Source organism: Humulus lupulus, chromosome 7 (assembly GCF_963169125.1).
Source record: "Humulus lupulus chromosome 7, drHumLupu1.1, whole genome shotgun sequence".
NCBI classification, from domain to species: Eukaryota; Viridiplantae; Streptophyta; class Magnoliopsida; order Rosales; family Cannabaceae; genus Humulus; species Humulus lupulus.
The window spans coordinates 77,506,761-77,532,841 of record NC_084799.1 but is presented as its reverse complement, the minus strand read 5'-3'; the positions used below and the strand labels follow the sequence as shown (position 1 = coordinate 77,532,841).

Here is a 26,081-nt window from a genome sequence, read left to right as displayed (position 1 = left end):
CTAAGAGCATGACGATGTAGCAGTATACACCTTTGCCAGTCTGGAAGCTGGTGTGTTCCTAGTATGCTACATGCATTGAGATCTGGTTGTAGCCGGAGTAGGCATCCATGAAACTCAACAACTCATACCCGGATGTAGCATCCACCATCTGGTTAATCTGGGGCAGAGGGAAGCAATCTTTCGGGCAGACCTTGTTAAGATCGGTGAAATCAATGTAAGTCCTCCATGTCCTGTTCAGCTTCGATACCAACATTGGATTGGCTAGCCAAATGGGATACAAGGCCTCTCGAATGAAGTTGATCGAGGATAACTTCTCGACTTCTAACTTGAGGGCTTCTGCTCTCTCTGCCCCTAGGGGTCTCCGCTTCTGCAGAACAGGAGTTGCATTTTTGTCAATGATCAGGGCATGACATATGACGTTGCGATCGATCCTAGTCATATCAAAATCAGACCAGGCCAGGACATCCTGGTTCTCTTTCACCCGGGCGATTATGGCAACCCTGACCTTCGAGTTCAGGTTTCTCCCGACTCGGATTACTTTGGTCGAGCCGGTGTCATTGTTGCACACCTCTTCCACCTCCTCCATGGGTTCTAATGCCCTCTTCACTCATATCCGCGTATCCAATTCATCCTCCTCTCGGACCACCCTCCGTGCTGGTTGTGGTGGTGGGATTGGATCGTCATTTTCCTCTTCAATAGGCTCTTCGCAGACCATGAAGATTGGTCAGGCGGAGACGTGATAGCACTTTTGGGCACTTTTTTTATCTCCCCGCACAGTTCCCACTCCTCCATTATCACATGGGAACTTCATGCAGAGGTGGCGGATGGAGGTGATGTCACCGAAATTGACTAAAGCAGGACGGCCAAAAATTACGTTGTATGTCGTGGGGTAGTTCACCGCTACAAAAGTGCAATATTTGAACGAGCCCTGAACCTTGTTCCCCAATGTCACGGGTAGTTGAATCTTACCCATTGGGAGCAATGAATCCCCATTGAAGTCATAAATTTGTGTTGGGCATGAAGCAAGATGTAATGCCCCGGATTCCCTAATGTGGTTTAACGGCTGGATTTGTAGGCCGGGAGGGCCATAATTGTTTAATTATGCCATTAAACGTGTTTATATATGTTTATGAGAATTATATTATAATATAATGTTAATTGTATGCATGTCGGTGATATATGTTGAGACCACATTATGATGTGGGTTTGTTCGAGCTGTTCGACATGAGACGATCGTAGTTATTGATTAGCGGTTTAGTCACAACAGGTTTAAGTGTCGGGACTTGGTTTGAGTCTCGGGGTGATTTTGATGGTTAGAGCGTTACCGGGAGATAAAGGGGTAACGGGATGTGAATTATTGGTGTTTGAGATTATTGAGAATAACGGGAATTGGAGAGCGTTAATTATGATTAACGAGTTAGGAGGAAAGTACCAAAAATTCCCTTGGGAGTCTTTAGAAACCATTAATTGACCTAGGGGTAAAATGGTCATTTCACCCCTAGGATAGATATAACCTTATTTAGCTGGAAAAGGTGATGGAAAAACAGAGCATCTTTGAGAGTTCTCTCGTACCTTCTTTTTCTCTCTGTTCTTTGTGGTTTTTGAGCCAACTTTGAGGATTCTAGCTTGGGAAGCAAGCCTTGGGAGTTTGGGAGTGTGTTCCATCATTGAAGAGCTTCATAAGCCAAGCTTTGGGTAAGTTTCTAACCATAGTTTCTCTGGTTTGCTCTGTTTTAGTTTTGTTTTGCAGCTAAAATGTTTAGGTTGAATTCATGGGTTTTGTTGGGAGTTTTGGCTAGGGTTCCCATGCTTGTGATGTTTGGGATGTGTTGGGATGGTTTTTGGGTTCATTTGGCATCAAGAATAGGCTTTGGAAGCTTGGGAATCGAGTTAGAATCGAAGGAGATGAAGAAAGTCGGTTCAGGGGTGTTCTGGGCTGGAGGTAGCGCTACAGCGCCCACCCTAGGGCGCTATAGCGCTCCTCAGGAGGGTTTCTGGCACTTGGGTGGTTCTGAGTATAGCGCTGTAGCGCTACCCTGTTCCTTCCAAACCCCGTTTTGAGTGTTTTTAAGGGTTTTTGACTTGGGGTTTCAATCCTTAAGGCCCGGGATCGATTCTACTCACCGTGTGGGCATGTTTCGAGGTCCCGAGGATGGTGCTTAGGTTAAGACCCTATTATTGTGTATTCTCATTAATGGAGGTTATAATTGGTTGTGATTAGGTAACCGCTAAGGAGCTAAAAGACCGATCGTTCTCAGAGGTCGTCTTTATCATACTTCTCGCTCGAACTTGAGGTAAGAAAACAGTGTATGGACACAGTTGCACCCTGTACAGGTATATGACATGCATGGTTTGATATTGAGGCATGTTGTTTGTTATATGTGAACGTGGATTGCATATCAAATGCTAATGATTGCTAATCACCTGTTTAAGACACTGACTAGTCAGGGACCGACTCTAAAGTCGATGATCACGCATTGAGTGGCTCTATGGCATTAATGCAAGACCGACCTAAGGTCGAAGAAACTTACAAGCGCTTGCCTGGTCTACGACCAGATGACTATAGCCAAGGTATATGACCCCGGTGACCGTTTGTCACATGGCTAAGGGACGTTGTCCATAGTTTCGACTCTAGAGTCGTGAGGAAGGTTATGTTGGTGACCAATCACCATGCACCTGTCCTGAACAAACTTATGAATGAAACACTTAACGATTAAGCCCTGGTGACCCTATCGTCACATGGCTAGAGGGAGCGATGCTCATTACTGTGACTTTTGGCTATTGTCACCTATTTGTTGGACTGATAGTCCTGGATGATTATTACGATCGTTGTTGATATTATACCGTATCTTATTGTGTTTTCTTGCTGGGCCTTGGCTCATGGGTGCTACGTGGTGCAGGTAAAGGAAAGGAAAAGCTTGGCCAGCCTTGAGTGGAGAGCTTGGGCGATGTAATGTACATACAGGGCCGCTTGACCGCCACGGTCGAGGAGTTCTCAGAGGGACTAGGGGGTTTACCCTATTTTTGCCGCTTAGGCCGGCGGAGTTTGTATATATGAAACTGTAGCGACTCTTTTGTAATACGAACTACTTGTAAACATTTTGAAAGGCTCATGAGCAGTTTATTTACTTAATGAAATGTACCCTTTCCTTTTACTGGTTTTCCACCTTAACCTGATAATAACACTTAGATCACGTTTTTAGCCAAAGGACTCGGGTAGCGAGTCAAATTTCCGGTTCACCGTTCTCCGTAACTGTTCTGGGGTAGCCAGGGCATTACACAAGATTTGCCTCTGTCAATCCAATTATTGTGAAGGCTGGCTTGAATAATACATTGAAGGAGCTCTCGTCATCCACCAATACTCAAGATACCCTTTTGTTGGCGATTTGAGCATCAATGACCAAGGGTTCATGAAGCGGGAAATGAACATTCCGGGCATCCTCTTCCGTGAACATGATGGACAGGTTCATCAACTTTGAGTGTTGGGCAGGAGTTTGGACCAAGGCACATACCTCATGGTCGTGATCGAGCTCACTGAGGTATCTTTTCTGATCATTCCGGGATGGCCCTCCCAGATGCGGGCCTCCTGATATGGTAGCCACGTGGCCATCTACCCGTGGAGGCGCGGTTCCGAGAGGATATGGCATTCTGGGCCCAGGTGCTTGCACTATTGAGGACCCATGGGGGACCTATGCTCCCAAACCTGTAGCGTACCCTCCCTGAGGAGGTCAGTATGATCCAGGTGCACCTGAGGCCATAGGTTGTCCGGGAGCTGTTGGTAGTCCCGGAACCCCCATTGGCATCCTGACCCATTGGTGGAGATGCCCCAATTTGATCAAGTTCTTGATCTCGTCCTTCAGCTGGCGACATTCTTCAGTCATGTGACCCACATCTTTGTGGTAAGCGCACCTTTTGTTGGTGTCCCTCGAATTCTTTCCCCCTTTAAACATAGGGGGTGGGTTCTGATAATGGACTATGTTGCCCGTTGCCAGGTAGATAGTTTCCCAGGTGTCCACCAAGTTGGTATATTCCATGTATTGGGGCTCGTAAACCTTTTTCCCTTCTTCGATGGCTCGGATCGATTCTGAATCTTGCCCGATCTCTTTTCTCAGGAGGGATTTATGCTTGCCTCAGCTCCTCCAGCTTGAGGTGGTTGGGCACCGCCGAGGGCGACACTGTGCTTGGTGGGTGCCACTCTGTACCCAAAAAATGGGGTTGATGGAGATGGATCATATCACGTTGAAGTGGGCACATAGACCGTTGGGGTCATTAATGACATCCCAAGGGTCCCAGCGGATCCGGACGCCGCTAGGGGTGCCTGATAGATATTTGCTGGATACTACACTCCATATCCGAGGAAGGCTTGGGTGGCCGACTAGGTTGCTGGTTGCTATCCAAAGGCTTGGATTCGGGCCTCCTCCCAGTTGATGAAACCTTGTGCCCTCCTGATGAATTCTTCAAGAGTGGTTGCCTTGTTGCACTGCATGTCGTCCCAGAGAGGGGACCTAGCTCTGATCTCAGACTAGAGAGCCACCAGGCATTGTCTGTCATCCACCTTAGTTTGTTAGGCTTCCTCCATAAAGCGTTGAATGTAAGCCCTAAGGGTTTCTGTGGGATGTTACTTAACATTAGCCAGCGCATTAACTTGCATGTCCAGCTTTATGGCAGCCACGAACTGTTTACGAAATGCTGACTGCAACCCGGACCAAGACTGGAATCTCTAGGGTCCGTGTTCCCGGTATAGGCGGGTGGGTCCGCCATCTTGAACCTAGGGCTGAGCATTGGGCGGGTTGGTCGGGTTACAAGGCATTTTTACTCGTCCAATGTCATAATCAGGTTAGTAAAAGTGATTCGTAACTTGCCCAATTAAGAAAAAAAAAATTTTAACCCGTCCAATAATTTGGGCGGGTTGGTCGGGTTAACCCGCCCAAATCGAAATTGTATTTTTTTTTTGCGGGTTGGTCGGGTTAACCCGCCCAAACAAAAGTGGTATTTTTTTTTTAACATTTTTGTAATTCTTTTCTTTTAAATACTAGTACTAATAGTGTGAAGTTTATATTTTTAAGCTTAAAACAATATTTTAAATTTATAGTAAAAAAATTAAAACAAAACTTAATTAATTTATATATTTATTTGAATATATTAAAAATAATAAATTCTTAATTGGACGAGTTGGGTTATATTGGGCGGGTTGATAATTATTTTCAACCCGCCCAATGTAACAATTGGGCGGTTTAAATTTTGGTTGGTTTATTCGGGTTGCATTTTTTGGCGGTTTTTTCGGGTTGGTTTGGGCGGTTTATTCGGGTTGGGCTGGTTGTAAAAAATTTTGCACAACCCTACTTGAACCCCTTTGGTAACACAACATTCAGTATGTGTTTGGCGCATGGCTCATTTTCATCTTCTTTGGAATCAGAACCTCTGCCTTCTTGTTTTTGGACCAAGCGATCCTTGACTTTTTTAAGAGCAGCCAGTTGTTCCATGAACTGTCTAGTAGTTCCATCGTCCAGGGGGACTCTTTCGTTCCTCCAGTCATTGAGGTTATTCCTCAAGTTGCCTCCTCGGGGGTGAATCTTTTCCTTGCAGGCCCTCTCCTTTCGAGCGTTGAGGTTGTCATGCCAGTCTACTCGAGAAGTATCATCTCCCAAACTGATTGCTTCTGGCTCTTCTCCCCGTTTGCGCCCTCCGTGATCCTTGTTCATGGAGGTGCTGGGATAAAAGCGTCGCTCCCATTCATCCTGTCTAGGGATGTTCCGGGGCTTGATACCCTGCGAGCACTTCCCCTGTGGATCATTCGGATGATCCCGTCCTGGGACAAGATTCATCCGTTCTTTCCTGGGAATTGTCTTAGGTTAGCCCTGGTTCTTAGAACAGGATGAGCTTTCTTCTGGGGGTTTGTCTTTTCAACAGGATTGACCATTTTGGCTTTTCCTTTCTCATGATCAGGATTCAATGGGCCGGTTCCGGGATGCGGGGATGGTCCCGGAGGAGGAATAGGGCTAGCGTCGTTGGATACGCCAGTCCTGATAAGTGGGATAGGCGGCTGCGTTCCTGGAGGATGAACAGCTGAAGGATTGGCTGCCAATCCTTGGGCAGCAATAAAGGCCTGAAGAGCCAGGAGGGATTCTTGCATTTGCGGGTAGCCTCTTTTTGTTCAATCATCCTGGCTTCTTGATCCAGGACTTGTTGTCTCAGGCGGACCACCTCTGGATCCTCCTGTTCAGGATTCATGTCCTTCTCGTCAAGATCAATGAGTTTTTCGGCTCCGTGGTCCTCATATTCCCTTTCATCTTCCTTATAATAGCCTTCATCGTAGTCACCCCCATCCCCGAAGTTCTAGGAATCGTTGGGCACAGGCCCCTGATAAAGGGTATCCTCGGGTTGGTCTTGAGGAAATGTTTGATTGGGCAATGGTTCTCCATTGTCTTGTGGTTGTTGGTGAGTAGGATCAAACATGGTGTACCTAGTGTTCACCATTTTCGCAGATGATTGAGATTGATTCAATCTTCTTTTAGCTCTCAATGAAAGCACCAAAATGTTTACCGAGTTTTCGGAAACTAGAAATTTATTAGGAAATAAGAGCCGACAAGAAAGAATTAGAGATGAACAATCAGAGTTTTTACGTGGTTGAGGTGTTAATGAGTCTTAGTCCACGAGTCAATAGTATTAGACTTTAGAGAGTTTCTGATAATGGAGTTTTCTACAAGTTTTAGCAGAGTTTTGCTTATAAGAGAAAATTTGGGATCCCTGCTATAGTACACAACTGGCCCTATTTATAGGCAGTCAAGCGCAGTGGGCTTATGCCGAATTAATCCAGGCCCAATAGGGATGTAATTACAGTTTGCTCACTAATGGAGCCATAATACAAAGAATGTTACATAGTAAAATGTAGTTAACCTAGGCCCATTGGGCCGACTCAGGCGTGGCCAAGCCTTACAGCTGCCCATTGTATGTTAGCTCGGACTGGTCCATGTGGGCTTCTAAGGGGATCCTGGGGACATGATCTGTCAGAGTAGTGGCAGTACTATTTCCTAGGAACAGTGTATGTTTCGTGCATACCTCTTTTGCAGGTTAGTTGAGGAGACCAACTGCCGAATTTCATGGGGATAGGTCAGCATTGGGGCTAGCTAGGCTTGCCCTATCCGAAAGTTCGGTCCGGGTTCGTTTGCTAATGTCCCAGTTCACTCACCGGAGTTCTGGTTCGTTCATCAGGACTCAAGTTCATTTGTCAAGATGGATATCGTGACACTGAGTATCTCCCCTGGATTCTTGATAAGGTCTATCTCCATCAACTAGTTAGTCTGCCGCCTCAATTGGCATCCTGGAGGATATAGGTTGGTCGGGGCTGGGAAGATGAGTCGGGCCTGCATCTTAGTCCTAGTTCTTTTGTTTTGCTCGCACCCATTGAACGTTGTTGGGCTCAATGGTGCTTGGGCTATCTGGGGTTTCAACCTTCCCTGTTCACCAGGTTCAGGATGGGCCCGGACCTCTTAAGAGCGCTCACGAACCCATTGGGTCATGCCACGTGTCACAGGTGGAAAGCAGGGGTAACAACACCAAAGTCTTAAATAAGATTAAGCATCAAGAAAATAAGATAATGCTAAATTAAAAATACATCCATCACCACTCAATTACCCTGATATTGATCGACCTCACACTGGGCATTTTTTAAAATAGGAAAAATAAGGAGTGAACTTATAAAACTTAGTACAAAAATAACTAACTATGAACCTTTATTTTTAGAAAAACACTATATGGTTAGCTAAAAATCTATTTTAAAACCATAGTATCATAATAATATAATAAATTAAATGAGAAAAACCATAAATAATCACAAGAGTACCATTTAGCTACCCACACATATCTTTACAATAAATATTGTCTGCTGCTAGTTTTGAGGGACGATTATTAGGCTTAAGATTATATGACATATCACACATGAGAAAAAATTATTGTTATTTAATAAAGATAATATTCTTTTACTCATAGTTGTATCTTATTTATATACATGATATTATGAAGATCCAATATTTCTATTCCACACATTAAACAGTATAAGTAAAGAAGGTCTTAGGGAATCAAGGTTGAGAGAGGTAGGCCACGAGGTTATGGGCAAGGATGCTTGGTTGAGTATAAGAAAAAGGCTTGAGACGAAACATGGGTATAGTTATGCCATGGTGCCTAAGGTAAGACTGAGAGTTCTACCAAGGAATCTAAGGTCTAGCAATGGTCAAGTGGGCTTGAAGGGAGCTAAAATTAGCATATGAGTATCTTGACACTCTAAACAAGCTTCAAATTTAGAAATATACTACAAATTTGCTCGACAAGATGAGAATCTTCTTGATCTAAACCACCAAAGAAATAAGTACAATGATCTCTTCAAAATACAAGATACTTAATAAAGGCCACAATTGACATCTCATATTTATGAAGGGTCTGGAGCTGAGTACGTAATTCAAAGAAGTGGGAAATAGGGATAAGCATAATAACTATTTATCAGTGAAGTACCAAACACTAAAATTTACATTTGGAAAGCCACAGTGTAATTGGATTTCAGAGTAAATCAAGATGATTATTCAATTTAGTGTGTTTGTCTAATCATGTAATTACACTATAACCATATAATTAGAGGTAATTGAAGTAGTTAAGTTATCCAATTCTCATAACCCTCGTGAGAATGAAGTGTAATTACACAATGTAATTACTATTGATTGTAACTAGTAATTATTACATAATATTATTTTACTATGTAATTTATAACTGTTTTGACAAACATGATAATAGAAATTTATAATTAATTACCACTTAATATCCAAACACCTTATATTTGTAATTACTAAGATATGTTGGTTGATTTTGATCTATGAGTGTTATCTTTTTATAATGGACTATATTTGATTGACTTATTAATGAATATTTCTTATATATTTTTTAATAAAAAATTATATAAAATAGTAATTACAATGTTAGTTCCAAACACACAATAATATAAGTGAGTCTTTTTTATAATAAATTTTTATATGATAACGAGTATTTGTGGTGCTTTTTAGTATGGGAAATTTCAGTTTCTATGCATCATATTGGGTGCTAATTAAAAAATATGTTAGACATATTAAGTATTTCAAAATAATGCCACTTTTTGACACTCTACCAAAAATATTATCATCTCTTCCCTCTTCTCACTTCTCTCTTCCCTCTCTCTATTTCGGTTCACTCTCTCTCACCTCACGACACTACCAACACCACCACCACACTAAATATTGCATTTCGAACAGATCTGAGCATAGTTTTTTAGCCTTTTTTTTACGATTTTTTTCAGATCTAAAACTTTGAAATATGCAGAAAATCGACTTTGCTCGATGATGGTTCGATGGTGCTCGATGGACTCGATGCGATTCTTGCAAAAGACATAATTTTTCATTAAGGTGTCTGTTTTGGTGATTTTTTTTTTTTGTATTTTTTTCAAGATCTACACATTTGACATGCACATATGCACATTTGTGAAGTGTAACACTTGAAAAAAAATACAAAAATCCAAACATACCTCATGTTTAAGACATGTTTTGGTATGTTTTCAAGTTTTAAACTTCACAAATGTGAATATGAGCATGTCAAACGTGTAGATCTTGAAAACATACTCAAAATCAAAAAAAAAAAAATCACCCCAAACGGACACTCGAGTGAAAAATCATGTCTTGCAAAAATTGTATCGAGTCCATCGAGCTGGCATCAAGCACCATCGAGCAAAGTCATTTTTTTCATGAAAATCTTGATTTTGAAGACCTCATCGAACCACCATAGAGCTATGTTGATTTTTTACATATTTCAAAGTTTTAGATCTGAAAATAAAATTGCAAAAAAAATCTAAAAATTATGTCCAGATTTGTTCGAAATGCAGTATTTAGTGTGGTGGTGGTGGTGTTGGTGGTGTCGCGAGGTGAGAGGGAGTGAACCGAGAAAGAGAGGGAAGAGATAAGTGAGAAGAAAGAAGAAATGAGGGTATTTTTGGTAGAGTGCCATAAAATAACATTATATTGAAATCTTTAATATGTCTAGCATATATTTTAATTAACACCAATATTAAGTATGGAATGTGAAATATCCCTTTTAGTAATAGTGTTGATTAAAAGTATAATGTTTCTTATCTGCATACTAAATATACTCAAATATTAGACATAAGACTTATTTTGTTAAAAGAAATATTGTATTTTAATACACATTCTATGTGCACTTATCTTTTACTTATTTATTACTTGTATAGTGCTAAATTCAAGTGAAAATTACACCTAGTACCCAATTTAAGTTAACCTTTTTAATTTTTACCCATCTTTTAAAACTCTTAGATTAATACCCAAAATATTACTGACTCTACCCATTATACCCCTTCTATTTCACAACTTCTTCTCCTCACACGCATATCGTCTTCTCTCCACTACAGCTTATTTAAATGGGGAAGTAAATGACACGACAGAGGCAAAGATTGAGATTTTTACATTAAATTTCTAGTAGTGTTTTAAGGGTAATATGATAAATGTGCTTAAAAAAATGGGTAATATTCAACTAAATGTTATTAGTAGCTATTTTTAGTTAACTAATCATAAAACTGGGCATTTTTCAAGTTATCCCTAAATTCAATATAGATTTTAATGGGTTAAATTTGACATCCCTAAACCTGATTTTGGTCAATGTTTTCTCAACTAAAATCACACATAATTTACCAAATTAATAATTCAGAACAAAAATAAAATCATTCTGCTTAAAAACGGTGTTGTGATATTCAATTTTTTCTTCATCATAATTGAGTTTAGAGTTCTATTTTAACCATTTTACAAAATACAGGGTCCAAAAAGTAATTTGTCAAAAAAATAATTTGTCAAAATACAAAGTCCAAATAAATAATGAGAGAAAACACAAAATCCAAAAAAAAATAAAAAAAGTATAAACCCATTTTGATATTGTATTAGAAATGCTGTTAACAAAAATATTTAAAATAATAAAAATAAAATCCAAAAAAAAAACCATGACTTTGGCTTTTACACAATTTTCTTGTTCGGCACCTCTGTTACTCTTTATTTCGTTAGCTAGTTCCATCTTCACCTTCCAATCTCAATCCACCCAATCTATTCAAATCGACGATTTTGATATAACCGTAGACCTCAAATTCTCCTTAATTAGCCTCAATTGTCTCTTTCAGAATTTAGATTTCAGAGTCCCACTCCCACCCGTTTGATCACATTCAATTCTCCATCAAATACCAGTAGAGTTTCAATCTCTTCAATTTGCCAAATGGGTTTTCGCCGTTTGCTCAGATTACCAAGATTTTGGTAATCAGAGATTAAGCTTCATAATTAAATAGTTCTTTCAATTTTTTTTTTTCAGTTCGAAACGTTATTTCATAGACTCGTTCCATTACAGATTTGTGTGATCGTCTATTAAAATCTTCACATAGAAATTTTTTGATGTAAGGTTCGATTGGGTTCCTTTGTTTTCTTCTTAGATTTGAGTATTTAGTACAAAACAACATGAGCTAGTTTTTTTTTCTCTTTGGTACTACCAGGACAGAGTGAAAGATCTTGAGCTTCTTTGTCTGGAGTTGTGGAAATAATTGGGATTTGCTTATTCAATTTAACGATCTCTAGTGAAGTAAGATTTAAGAAACAGAAAAATTAGATTTTTCTGTAGAATTAGAACTTAATCTAATCATGGTATTATTTTTATTCAGGTGCATAGCTTTGGCTGCAGAGCAGAAGAAGAGATGTAAGTTCAGTTTGAGTTTTGTGTATCTGGTCTGGTGGGTTGAGTTTTTTGAGCTTTATATGATTTATAATGAAGATGTTGAGGTGATTTGAGCGGAAAACTCAAAGTTCTACCAAATAAGACTAGGATTTTATATCTAGCTTGAGTAAATTGTTTGTATACTATTTCACGTGCAAAAAATTCAATAAAAAGAGGGTCAAAATTTAATTTTATGTAAAAAAAAGCCCAACTGATAAATATTTGATATTTTTCTCAGTTTATGCTGATATTCTAGCTGGCTGAAATTTCAAGAGCTGGAAATTTTCATCTGAGTTAATATCAATGGCTGATAATCGACGTAGTAATGTCAAATCTGGTAACGGGAAAGCCTCAGGAGCCAGCAATCCATATGCCATCAATTTGGATAACTTCAGTAAACGATTGCAAATGTTGTATTCACACTGGAATGAGCACAAAAGTGAGCAATGGGGTGATTCTGAGGCACTTGCATTAGCAACGCCTCCTGCTTCTGATGATCTACGATACCTGAAATCATCGGCCCTCCACGTCTGGTTGCTCGGTTATGAGTTTCCTGAAACCATTATGCTTTTCATGAAGAAGCAATTGCATGTCCTGTGCAGCCAGAAGAAAGCCTCTCTGCTTGATGCTGTGAAAAAATCTGCCAAAGAGACTGTGGGTATTGAAATTATAATGCATGTGAAGCCCAAGAATGATGATGGAACGGGACTGATGGATAGTCTATTTAGATCAGTCAATGCTCAGTCGAAGTCCAGTGGTAATGGCTCTCCAATTGTTGGATACATAGCCAGAGAGGCTCCTGAAGGGAAGCTTTTGGAGACTTGGACTGAAAAGTTGAAGAATGCAGACTTTCAGCTAGCTGATGTAACTAATGGGTTTTCTGACTTGTTTGCTGTTAAAGACAACGTTGAACTTACAAATGTCAAACGAGCTGCGTTTTTGACATCATCCGTTATGAGGAGTTTTGTTGTTCCCAAGCTTGAAAAGGTCATTGATGAGGAGAAGAAGATTTCTCATTCTTCTTTGATGAACGAAACAGAGAAGGCTATACTGGAACCTGCAAGAATTAAGGTGAAGCTGAAGGCAGAGAATGTTGATATTTGTTACCCTCCAATTTTTCAAAGTGGAGGAGATTTTGATCTGAAACCAAGTGCTTCAAGCAACGATGACAATCTTTGCTATGACTCAACTAGTGTAATCATATGTGCCGTAGGATCTCGCTACAACAGTTACTGCTCAAACGTTGCTCGAACCTTTCTAATTGATGCTAATTCTGTGCAGAGCAAGGCTTATGAGGTTCTCCTTAGAGCCCATGAAGCAGCAATTAGTACTTTAAAACCAGGCAATAAGATAAGTTCTGCATACCAAGCTGCCCTCTCGGTTGTTGAAAAGGACGCCCCTGAATTGGCTCCAAGCTTAACCAAAACTGCAGGAACTGGCATTGGTCTTGAGTTTCGTGAGTCGGGTCTTAATCTTAATGCCAGAAATGACCGAACTCTGAGACCAGGCATGGTTTTCAACGTGTCACTTGGTTTTCAAAACTTGCAGGCGGAGACCAAAAACCTAAAGACCCAGAAATTTTCAATTTTGTTAGCAGATACTGTTATTGTTCGTGAAGATGTCCCAGAAGTTCTGACGCAGTCAAGTTCTAAAGCTGTTAAAGATGTGGCATACTCTTTCAATGAGGACGATGATGAAGAAGAAGAACAAGTAAAAGTAAAAGCTGGGACTAAAGTTGGTGGGACTACCTTATCTAAGGCAACACTTCGGTCAGATAACCAGGAGATGTCAAAGGAAGAGCTAAGAAGGCAACATCAGGCAGAACTTGCTCGTCAGAAAAATGAAGAAACTGCAAGGAGGCTTGCAGGTGGTGGTTCTTCAGCAACCGATAATCGCGGGGCTGGGAAAACTATTGGTGACCTTATTGCATACAAAAATGTCAATGATTTGCCTCCTGCAAGAGATTTGATGATTCAAATTGACCAGAGGAATGAAGCCATCCTTTTGCCAATTTATGGAACCATGGTTCCTTTCCATGTTGCCACTGTTAAGAGTGTGTCCAGCCAGCAGGACAGTAACAGGAATTGCTACATCAGAATTATATTTAATGTACCTGGAACACCATTCAATCCTCATGATGCTAATTCCCTTAAGTTTCAGGGGTCAGTTTATCTAAAAGAAGTTTCATTCCGGTCCAAGGACCCAAGGCATATAAGTGAAGCTGTACAACAAATTAAGACCCTCCGGCGGCAAGTTGCTTCTAGGGAGTCGGAAAGAGCTGAGAGAGCAACTTTAGTTACTCAGGAGAGACTGCAGCTTGCAGGAACAAAATTTAAGCCAATAAGATTGCCTGATCTATGGATCCGACCTCCTTTTGGTGGTCGTGGAAGAAAGCTCTCTGGGTCTCTTGAAGCCCATACCAATGGTTTTCGCTATTCTACTTCAAGGGCCGATGAAAAAGTAGATGTTATGTTTGGCAACATTAAACATGCCTTTTTCCAACCAGCAGAGAAGGAAATGATCACTCTGTTGCATTTTCATTTGCATAATCACATTATGGTGGGAAACAAAAAGACAAAAGATGTGCAATTCTATGTGGAGGTGATGGACGTGGTCCAGACGCTAGGAGGTGGGAAGAGATCTGCGTATGATCCAGATGAGATTGAGGAAGAGCAAAGGGAGAGGGCTCGAAAAAACAAAACTAATATGGACCTCCAGAACTTTGTGAACCGAGTTAATGATTTGTGGGGACAACCCCAACTCAAAACTTTTGACCTAGAGTTTGATCAGCCCCTGAGAGAGCTTGGCTTTCATGGTGTACCACACAAGGCCTCAGCTTTCATAGTCCCAACTTCAAGCTGCCTGGTTGAGCTGATAGAGACACCATTTGTGGTAATCACTCTTAGCGAGATTGAAATAGTCAATCTTGAGAGAGTCGGCCTTGGGCAGAAGAATTTTGATATGACCATAGTATTTAAGGATTTCAAGCGAGATGTATTTAGAATTGATTCTATTCCTTCAACATCTTTGGATGGCATCAAGGAGTGGCTTGACACAACTGATCTTAAATATTATGAAAGCAGATTGAATCTCAACTGGCGGCCTATACTGAAAACTATTACTGATGATCCTGAGCAGTTCATAGAAGATGGTGGATGGGAATTTTTAAACATGGATGTTAGTGATTCTGATTCTGATAAATCAGAGGAATCAGACAAAGGTTATGTACCTTCAGATATACAGTCGGACTCAGGTTCCGAAGATGAAGACGATGATAGTGAGTCATTGGTGGAATCGGAAGATGACGACGAGGAAGACTCTGAAGAAGAATCAGAGGAGGATGAAGGGAAAACCTGGGAAGAATTGGAGAGGGAAGCAAGTTATGCAGATAGGGAAAAAGGAGATGATTCTGACAGTGAACAGGAGAGAGCAAGGACTAAGATAAAGGCTTTTGGAAAGGCTAGGGCGCCTGACAAGAGAAATCTGGGTAGCAGCCTTCCCAAAAGGCCCAAACTAAGGAGATAGATAGGCGTCTTCTTCTCTTGCTCTCTCCTTTTTGTTATATTTACCCATAGATTGTTCTTGTATAACTATGTTTTACAAAGATGTTCATGTATGTACTATTGTTTAGTTGTACTATAAAGACGTCAAGGTAAGTTTAAGTTATGAACATTTCCTACTTGAAAGATGGTGTTTGATGAAAGTTTTGCATGTGTTACTCTTGGTAGCACTTGTCTTCTTTAGCTGCATACGGCCTTTAATGAAATACTCCCACTTAGTTATGTACTGGTACACAAAGAAAACTTCGAACTCTATTGTAAGCTTCAAAAGAAAAATCTTTCTGATCTGCCCTCTCAAATACTAGCTGGTGATCCTTTGAAATGAGAGAGGTGTGTTTTCTAATTCCTTAAATTTTTGGGTAACTGAGGAACTCTGTAGATGCTATCATGGGATATGCAGATGCTGGTGTGGCAACACCAATCCACCAACTAGAACACGAAAAAAAAATGCCTCTTGTATTTGCAGGTTGCAAGTTTGATATTAGCAGAATGGAACTCTGCAAAAAAATTCAATAATTGTTATCATCCAAAAATAAAACCAATGTAATTTGAGACAAGAGAAGGGCAGGATACGCTCCAACACTAAAGAAAATAGAAGCTGCTATCATACATCCCCTTATGATGCTGTGCTAATTAGATTTTTTTTATTATTATTCATAAGAATTAAATAATATATGCTTATTTAAGTTAGTTTTCTATTTTGTGTACTAAGAGAATGCTCGAGCTAACTAGCTAAGCATACAATAATTCAGCCATATTCGAAGGCTTCCTCAAATTTCAACCACTGGTCACACTGCTAAGCTAATATATAGGATGACATATAACATATGGGCAGGTAATTTTGTAAATGGCACGAGTAGAATAAGGTTTCTTGTATGAAGTTCTACGCACCTTACTCTCTCCCATTCCCCTGACAGGTACTGTTACTGTTCATTGCAAGAGTTTCAACCACTGGTCACACTGCTAAGCTAATATATAGGATGACATATAACATATGGGCAGGTAATTTTGTAAATGGCACGAGTAGAATAAGGTTTCCTGTATGAAGTTCTACGCACCTTACTCTCTCCCATTCCCCTGACAGGTACTGTTACTGTTCATTGCAAGAGTAATAAGAAGTTAAAATATAAATAATAGAAGCAATAATCCCCTCAAGGCAGGTTAATGATTAGTTAACCATCTTCCTACCCAAGAAGATTATTAATGGTTAGTTAAAGAAAAACTGTGCTTCCAGAATAAAGTTACCAAATGAGACAAAAGAAACAATGTGTACCAACTAAAAGATAATTGGAAAAGGAATTTTCTTCCAGCAAAAGTGATGCTACCAATATACAACCAACAACAGATAATGACTTTAACGTAACCTATTTGGTCCAGCAATACAATTAAAAACTTGAAAACAAACTAGAACAAAATAAGAATTCCAATCTAAGTCAGCCATACTGCAGCAGTAAGTTGCTGCTGAATACTACCAAAGTAAATGAAAACAAGAAACTTCTGGCTACGCCTATCTTCTTGTCTTAGCACGCTTAGGTGGTGCAGATCTACTAGGAGGAGGAGCTCTGGACTTTCCAAAAGCTTTCATCTTCCTTCTTTGCCTCTCTTCCTCACTGTCAGACTCGACACCTTTCTCCCTGTCTGCATTGCTGGCCTCCTTCTCCAACTCTTCCCATGTCTTTCCCTTCTCTTCTTCTGAGTCTTCTTCAGTATCCTCCTCCTCATCCTCATCTGACTCCACCAGTGATTCACTGTCAGAGGCCTCATCTTCGGATTCTGATTCAACTTCCACATCAGATGGCTCATAACCCTGGTCAGACTCTTCCGATTGCCCCGAGTCTGAATCAGTAGCTTCCAAATTCAAAAATTCCCAACCTCCATCATCAATGAAGCTCTGAGGGTCATCAGTGATTGTCTTCAATATTTGTCGCCAGTTTAGATTCAGCCTGCTCTCGTAATATTTGATGTCTGTTGTGTCAAGCCATTCTTTGATACCATCAAGTGCTGTGGATGGAATAGAGTCAATCCGAAGGACATCCCGCTTGAAGTCCTTAAATACAATGGTCATGTCAAAATTCTTCTGCCCAAGGCCAACTCTTTCTAAATTCACAATCTCAATCTCACTCAGAGTCACAACAAGGAAAGGAGTCTCTATCAGTTCAACTAGGCACGTTGAGGATGGAACAATAAATGCTGAAGATTTATAGGGTACACCATGGAAACCAAGCTCTCTCAAAGGCTGATCGAACTCAAGGTCAAGGCCGCTGAATTGAGGCTGCCCCCAAAGATCATTCACCCGATTCACAAAGCTTTGAAAATCCATGTTGATTTTATTCTTCCTATCCCTCTCCCGCTGCTCTTCTTCAATCTCATCAGGGTCATAAGCAGACCTCTTTCCACCACCCAATGTTTGAACCACATCCATAACCTCGCAATAGAATTGGACATCTTTGGTTTTCTTGTTCCCCACCATTATGTGGTTGTGCAGATGAAAGTGAAGGAGAGTGATCATTTCATTCTCAGCTGGCTGAAAAAAAGCATGCTTAATATTCGCAAACATTACATCCACACGCTCATCCTGCCTAGTGGTAGAATAGCGAAACCCATTCAAATGAGCTTCAAGGGTACCAGGTAACTTTCTTCCACGACCTCCAAAAACAGGACGAATCCAAAGGTCAGACAACCTGATTGGCTTGAATCTGTTACCAGCTAACTGGAGTTTCTCCTGAGTAACAAGGGTTGCCCTCTCAGCTCTCTCAGATTCCCTTGCAACAACTTGTCGTCTAAGTGTTTTAATCTGCTGTACCACCTCACTTATATGCCTTGGGTCCTTAGAGCGGAAAGAAACCTCTTTCAGAAAAATAGAACCCTGATACTTAGACGAATTTGCATCATGAGGACTGAAAGGAGTCCCGGGAACATTAAAAATAATTCTAATATAACAATTTCTATTAGTATCTTGTTGGCTGGAAACTGTCCTAATTGTAGCAACATGAAAAGGCACCATACTCCCATATACAGGCAACAGAACAGCTTCATTCTTCTGGTCAATTTGAATCATCAAATCTCTGGGAGGAGGAAGATCATTAACATTCTTGTAGGCAATCAAATCTGCTGAAGTCCTAGCAGCATTACGGTTGTCTCCTGTCCCAGCTCCACCACCAGCAAGTCGACGGGCAGTTTCTTCATTCTTCTGTCTGGCAAGCTCTGCTTGGTGCTGCCTACGGAGTTCCTCTTTGGAGATCTCATGATTATCTGACCTAAGAGTTGTCTTCGACATAAAGCCCTCAGTTCCATTAACCTCAGCTTTCCCTTTAGGTTTCTCATCTTCTTCTTCGTCCTCATTGAAGGAATATGCCACATCCTTGACAGCTTTAGAACTTTTACTCGTCACTACTTCTGTCTTATCATTGTCGACAATAACTGTGTCAGCAAGCAACAACGAAAAATTCTGTTTTTTGGGGTTATTGGATTGATTCTGCAAATTCTGAAAACCAAGTGACACATTAAAGATCATGCCAGCTTTCACTACCCTGTCATTTTTTGCATTAAGATTCAATCCAGACTCACGAAATTCAAGGCCAATGCCTGTCCCAGCAGACTTTGTCAGATTTGGAACTAATTCAGGAGCATCCTTCTCAACAACTGAGAAAGCTGCTTGATATGCAGCACTGACTTTATTCCCTGGTTTCAGCTCACTGATAGCTGCATCATGTGCCTTGAGAAGAACCGCATATGCCTTACTTTGTAGCGGGTTGGCATCAATCAAAAATGTCCTGGCAACATTGGAGCAGTAACTCTTGTACCGGGATCCAACAGCACATATGATAACACTCGCCGAGTCATAGTAAAGTAGCTCGTCATTGCTTGCAGCACTAGGCCTCAAATCAAACTCTCCACCACTTTGAAAAATAGGAGGATAACAGATGTCGACATTCTCTGCCTTCAGCTTTGCACTAGCTTTAGAAGGCTCCAATATAGCCTTCTCTGTCTCATTCATCAAAACAGAATGGGTGATTTTCTTTTCCTCATCAATAACGTTCTCAAGCTTTGGAACCACAATGTTATTCATGACATTAGTAGTCAAGAAGGCAGCCTTCTTAACATTCACAAGCTCTTCCTTGTCTTTACAAGCAAACAGATCGGACAACCCATTTGCTATATCACTGAGCTGGAAATTAGCATTTTTCAACTTGTCCGCCCACATTTCCATGAGATTTCCTTCAGGAACTTCTCTAGCAATGTATCCAACCACGTTCTTACCATCATCATCATCTCCCTTGGATTGAGCTCGGATGGCACCAAATATAGCTTCCATGAGCCCACTTCCATCATCATTTTTTGCCTTCACATGCATCACAACATCAATACCAAGAGTGTCCTTGGCAGGTTTTTTCACAACATCAAGTAAAGACACCTTCTTCTGGCTACACAAAAAGTGAATCTGCTTCTTCATGAAAACCATAATTGTATCAGGAAATTCATATCCCAGAAGCCAAATGTTCAATGCTGAGGATTTCAGGTACCGCAGATCCTCAGATGCTGGAGGCGTAGCTATTGCAACCACATCAGAAGAACCCCACATGTCAGATTTGTGTTCATTCCAATGTGAATAAAGAGACTTCAATCGCTCACTGAATTTAATTAGATCAATAGAGTACGCATTCGCAGCACCAGTGGCCTTCCCATTAGGAGGTTGTCCATTTCCATTGCGATGATCAGCCATTCAGAACTACTCCCGTATTCAACTCGTCTGTGCAGCAATAACATCCAAATTAACCAGGTAATGACCATTTTTTCTCGTTTTTTTAAGAAAAATATACAAGTAAGCAGCAAAATACCATATTCAAGTTTTTCCCAATTCCTTTAATTTAATCTAAATAAATAAATTAATCCCAAAAGAAAAATTCAAGAATCTTTATGCATAAAACCCTAGCTGCGGTATAGATAATAGAAACAACCACAAATTTATAATTGATTCATAAACCCATTACATCATAAAAATGTTAAAAACATTTAAGAGCTCCAAAGACAATAACTTGCAAATCGAACATCTAGAAAGCTCGCAAAAGAATTAGGGTTTTTTTATATAAATCGCCGTCCTAAGCCAAAAACAAGTACTATACAACAAACTAAATTTTAGAAGAACAGATATATAAACTCGCCTAAACACAATAATACCCCTCCGTCTCAGAAACCCCAAAAGACAACAAAAACTAGGGTTTCTCAAACACACAAATACAACCCTACCGAAGAAAAACTGAAGCAAACGAAGAAATGAACCAAAGTAAGAAGCAATAGAAGTAGAAAACGAACATTTCCAAACCTTGACTCTGACCTTTCAGGTCAGAATTGGGAAGATACAGCAGTACCAAATTAGGTTTTCACTATCGAGGGTTCAATGCCAGGCAAAATCGAGCTAACCTTTCCGAGCATGAATAACTAAAATTTAAGAAAATAATTGTACTAAAGAAGAAGAGGAAGAAGAAGAAGCCAGAGTTAGGTTTGGGGACAATGATATGGGAATAGATATGGAGAATTAGGGCTGATAAAATTCTTGAGGAAAAAAAAAAAGAAATGGAAACGAGGCGAGAGAGAAAAGAAGACAGAGAAGAGGAGAGGGGGGGAAGAGACTGAAGAAAAGAAAATTTAGATTTCGAGGCTCTAGAAGATTTATTAGGGATGCCTTGATTTTTTCTTAAGGTCGAAAAAGGACGTTCGAGTTGGAGAAAATTACATCGTGGTGCGTGGTTTTGTAGTCAGATTTGGATTTTGGAAAGGGTAATTATGGAAGCTGGATTCTTAGCTTGACGGTGTCGTTTTAGGAAAGTTTTAGTAAATGCGGAATTCAGGAGTGGGTTAATTCGTGTACACGTAACGACGCCGTTTGGGTGAGGCGGGGGCGGGAAATTGGCCTTCTTTTGAGGAAGATGTGGCGGGAAATTATGGTATTAAGTGGAAAAAAAAATAAAAAATGAGATGATTAAGCTTTTTTTTTTTTTTTTTTTACAAAAAAGCATCTTTTTGTTTTTTTAGTAATTAGCGGCAAAACTAAGTTATTTGTTTGGAAAATTTTCACTTTTTATCATTAAAAAAATTTGGCGACAAAACTCTTATTATTATTTTTTTTTTACACTTAAACCCTTTATTCTTTATTTTTATAGGAAAAATCCTCCTCTATTGGGCCATTTGTTTAATACTTAATTATTTATTTAAAAAATAAATTTAATTAATTAAAAATTTTGAAAATGAAAAAACTAAAACCAATTTAAACATTATTAGAATTAAAAATATATATACTTAAGAACATTATTAAAATTAAAAAAATAATTTTAAAACATTGTCATGATTAAAAGATAATTAAACACAATCAAGTTCAGCCATCTTCTTCTTCTTCTTCCCTTCTGCTGCAGGAAAATCGATGGGGCTTGGAGTCATGCCTTCAGATGTGGGTTGAGGAAGGCACCCTCGACTTCAGTTTGGCGAAGCTTGGATTTTGAAGCTCATATATGGGTTGAGGACAACGATTTCCAGTTGTTGGCTTATTGATCTCTGCAGATGATGATGTCTCACTAAAGCTTTGTCGCCGACAATTTTGAACAAGGATTCGACAACGTGCTTAGGTTTGGTGATTCAACAACTTTAGAGGGTTCATTGTGGCCTTGTCGATTGGGGATGGAGGTTTTGGCTACGTTTACAGATGAGCTGTTAGGGTTTCGGGGTTAGGTATTGAGATTGACGATGATGTCGTTCCCTGTAAGAATGATGTTGTGATCAAATAGTTAAATCGTAGTGGTTTTCAGGAGCATAAAGAATGGATAAATGAAGTGAACTTTTTAGATGTTGTGAAGCACCCAGATCTGTTTTTTTTTATTATTATTATTTCTATGTTGGGGTTTTGATTTTAATTTTTTTTAATCTGATTTGAACTTGCAAATTGGACGGGCAAAAATACTGGAGGAGTGCTCCACATACGACTTCTACCTTCTATTGTGCATTTATGATGGATTTGGGTAGAGCTTGAATCTGGGTTTTAGAATATGTAATAAAGAACAACTTTTTGTTTCATTTAATTATGGGGTTTTGTTAATGGCTTTTTGAGTTATTATTGGGATTTAATGTAAATTTTGTTTGTAGATTTAGGTTTTATATATTGATTCATGATTTTGGGTTTTTAATGAGGATTTCAAAAGCTGAAGAACACAATTTGCAATAAAAAAAATAGTTTGAAGAGAATGATGCATCAATTTAATGATTTTTTTTCATTTATATTTTAAATAATTTTTAATGGAAAATTAATTTTAAATGATTTTAAATTAAAAATATTTTGTTTTTAATTTTAATTAACTTAAATGTTTTTATTCATTTTAATTTAAAATAATTAAAAGTTTATGATGTGGTATTGGTTTAGACGTCCACGTGGCTCCCCGTTGGCGGTTTGGAAAGTTTTCCCACAAAAAATAAAGAATTGGGGGGGGGGGGGGGGGGGGGGGGGGCGTTAAGTGTAAGAAAAGTTAAAAAATATGGGGTTTTGCCGCCAATTACTTTTTTTTTTTTAAATAAAAATAGGAACTTCATCTTTTCTTACAAGTGTTAAATACACATCAAAATGCAGCAACAATCGAAGGAAGGACCTCGTTTAACCAAGTTAGCTTAATGTCTAGCCTAAGAATGTGCTTAACCAAACTATAGGCCACAAAGTTATTATAGCGTCCCAAATTTGTTAATAAGGCTTAATGCCTTGATTTGCGTACCTGGAGGGTAATAATTGATTTAATTACATTAATATATGAATTTGATGGTTATGTAATTAGAAATGCATGTTTAGGTGAATTAAATATGCATGTGTGCCCCATTTGGCTATTAGGGGCATATTTATAATTTTAGCCCATTGAGGGCATAAATGTAATATTTATGTATATTACGATTGATACCACATGTGAGTGGTGATATATTTGTGATCCACGATCTGAGACGGTCCTAAGGAGCAATTTAGCTAAAAAGTCACAATGGGGTCAAATATCCGGCTCAGGAGGAGTCTAGGGGTATTTTGGGTATGTTATATGTGTTCGAGATTTATTGAGTAATGGGTATTAGTTTAGTAATGATTTGGACATGTTAGGATTTAATGGGGATTTGTAGGTACACTTGAGGAATTGGCGGGATAAGGCAAATGATGAAATTGCCCTTGAGGTTATTGTAAGAGTTTAATTAGAATTAGGGGCAAAATGGTAATTGGCCTTAATAATAGATAGATTTTGGTTGAAGAGGGTGTCCCACGTTTTCTTCTCACTTTGGCATTGTGCTTGGGTCTCTTGAAAGCTCTAGAGGAAGTTAGAAACCAAGGAAGGACTTCTGAGTTTGTGGATCAAAGTGGGAGAAATCAGGCCAGGGATTGAAACCGAGGGAGCTGGAGGTTGTTCTACACATTTGAGGTAAGAATTAAAACTAGTTTGTTGTTGAATTCCTCTGTTTTGTTGGAGTTTGAGGGGTTGGAACCTAGATAATTGAACTTGGATTGTAGTAGGATTTTTGTTTAGTTTCTTTAAGTTTATGTGCTGCTATAAGTTTGGTATAAGTGATTTGGGGTTGAATTTTGGCTTTAGGATAGGTTTGGGTTGATTTGCAGGGGATTTTGAGGTCTAAAAATGGAGGTAATTTCTAGTTTTCGAGCTCGCACCGCGACCCTGTTCATCAGCGTCGCTAGGGGACTTCGGGAAAAGTTGCCCAGGCGCTGCGGCGCAAGTTTGGGCGTTGCGTCCCGTGTCTCTCAACAGAGAGGCATTTTGCCTTTGATTTGTGGCGCGATGTGGCCCTTAAGGGGGGTTGGGTCGCGGCCCAAATGCAGGATTTTGGCTTTTTGAGGGTTTTTAGCTTGGGAACTTGAACGTTAAGGCTCGGGAAGGTTTCTACTACCCAGTTTGGTAGAAACCAAGGTCCCGGGGGCTAGATTTATGTCTCGAAGCTATTTATTGGATTAGAACTTGATGAACGGCTATTGTAATTATGTTGTGACTAGGTTTCAGCAAGGCTCATGTCAAAGGATTATGCTCGGGATTGCAGTGCTCAGATAGCTTGGGACACAGGTAAGAAAACTGTTGTACTCGTAGAGCAGGGCGTAGCCCTATTGCTTGTATTGCAGGGCATGGCCTTATTGATTGAATTGCAGGGCTTAGCCCTATTTGTTTATGTTTAGTATATGTTTAAATATTTTTTGATATTATGCTATGTTGTGCATATTTGCGAATGAACAGCAGGAAGCCGAGTACTGCAAGGGGCCGAGAACGGCGTTGAGCATGCGGAGTGCAAAGCCGAGTACGACAAGGGGCCAAAATCAGCATTGAGCACGCTGAGTGCAATCCGTTAGGGTGAGACCCTCCTAATATGCTGGAGTCATCCTCTCGGTGAAGACCGCGCCTAGGGCCTGGTAAAGCGCTTGGGACGGCATGGCCGCTATGTGTTTAGCTTGTTGGCTGTTTTGTTATATGTTGTTGATAGATATGCATATGTTATTTGTTTTGTGTTGAGTTTTCTTGCTGGGCTTCAGCTCACGGGTGCTCTATGGTGCAGGTAAGGGCAAGGGGAAAGGTCGACTAACCATGGGTACGGAGAGCGTGGAACGACAGGTACATGTTCGGCCTACCTGGCTGCCACGTCAGGGTTATTTTGGAAAAAATGAAATGTACTGTAATAGTTGTTTTGTCGCCTAAGTCGACCACATGTACATTTTGATATGTAGTATATTTTCTAAACAGAATTTCGGGATCCCAACTGTAAAACTTTCTGAGATTTTAATGAATTACCAAATGTTTTGTATTTAATGTCTTTGAACGGGTTTTATCTCGGTTTAGTCACACTTTTAATCTAAAACCTCGATTAGCGAGCTAATGGCACGTTTTAAACTCACTTAGTAACGACTCTAAGGATGTAGAGCGTTACAGTTATAATTGTGAACAACATAAGACAAAACTACCCTTGAAAAGTTAAACAATAAAAAAATATCATAAATCAGAATACTCAACTCATTAGCACAACGAGACTTGTTATTGGTAGCCAATACTAAGGAGAGAGTCTGAGCAAGTTGCTTTAATAGGAATTCTACATGTATGAACCCAATTTAGACCAACAAGAAGAGCTAGGGTCTCTGCCTGAAAAACTAAAATGTCACCTAAAAGGAAACAAGCAATATTAGAAATGTGAGCAAAAACTTATGTACTGTTTTAAAAGAGAGATAAGAGTTTTCAACTTTGGTTAATATCAGGAAACACTACATAGGCAAATCTCTTAATAAGGACTTGATTAAAAGATAATATGGGTGACATATTTTAATTTAACTCTTTGTATTAAAGATACCAATACTCAAGTAATAGATGATAAATACTTAAACATTTATGATTTTGTGCAGTGTCGCCACAACCTGTTGCTTTGCTGCCATGATGATAATATTGGGACCAACTGTGCTAATTGAGCTAGAAATAGTTGCATCATCCATAAGAGTCATCAGGGTGTTCTCAATTTTCTCTCTTCTAGGTACAAGGGAGGAGAAACACGACTTTTACTAGCCAATGGTAGAGTATTCTTTGATTGTTTATAAACCGATTTTAATAAACTCCCAATAGTTGAATATTCACTATGTTATTTGTTGGGGATGTCTTGCTTGTTAGGCATGCATTATTTTATTTCTTTTAGTCTATATTGCTCAAGAATCAACTATGTTCTTCTCAAAAGTATCTTTGTCAACAATCTCAA

General features: G+C 39.6%; 2 protein-coding genes across 6 annotated transcripts; one reads left to right on the top strand and one right to left on the bottom strand.

Annotated features, from left to right (window-relative positions):
- The first annotated feature begins 11,025 nt into the window (after positions 1-11,025).
- Positions 11,026-15,478, top strand: LOC133788333 (FACT complex subunit SPT16-like). Of its 4 annotated transcripts, none has more exons than XM_062225779.1 (5): positions 11,026-11,324; positions 11,416-11,461; positions 11,558-11,643; positions 11,723-11,757; positions 12,014-15,478. In XM_062225779.1, exon 5 carries the CDS (start codon positions 12,079-12,081, stop codon positions 15,298-15,300), a length of 3,222 nt encoding a protein of 1,073 aa, XP_062081763.1. In that variant the 5' UTR covers positions 11,026-11,324; positions 11,416-11,461; positions 11,558-11,643; positions 11,723-11,757; positions 12,014-12,078; the 3' UTR covers positions 15,301-15,478. The 4 variants fall into 4 exon arrangements, with proteins under 4 accessions (XP_062081763.1, XP_062081764.1, XP_062081762.1 ...); XM_062225780.1 differs by having other exon boundaries at positions 11,416-11,466; XM_062225778.1 differs by lacking the exon at positions 11,416-11,461.
- A 1,125-nt stretch (positions 15,479-16,603) lies between these two features.
- Positions 16,604-20,975, bottom strand: LOC133788332 (FACT complex subunit SPT16-like). 2 transcript variants are annotated; one of them, XM_062225776.1, is made up of 2 exons: positions 20,649-20,975; positions 16,604-20,085 (listed from the first exon to the last, which is right to left on the bottom strand). In XM_062225776.1, exon 2 carries the CDS (start codon positions 20,056-20,058, stop codon positions 16,843-16,845), a length of 3,216 nt encoding a protein of 1,071 aa, XP_062081760.1. In that variant the 5' UTR covers positions 20,059-20,085; positions 20,649-20,975; the 3' UTR covers positions 16,604-16,842. The 2 variants fall into 2 exon arrangements, with proteins under 2 accessions (XP_062081760.1, XP_062081761.1); XM_062225777.1 differs by having other exon boundaries at positions 20,659-20,975.
- Between the last annotated feature and the right edge of the window lie 5,106 nt (positions 20,976-26,081).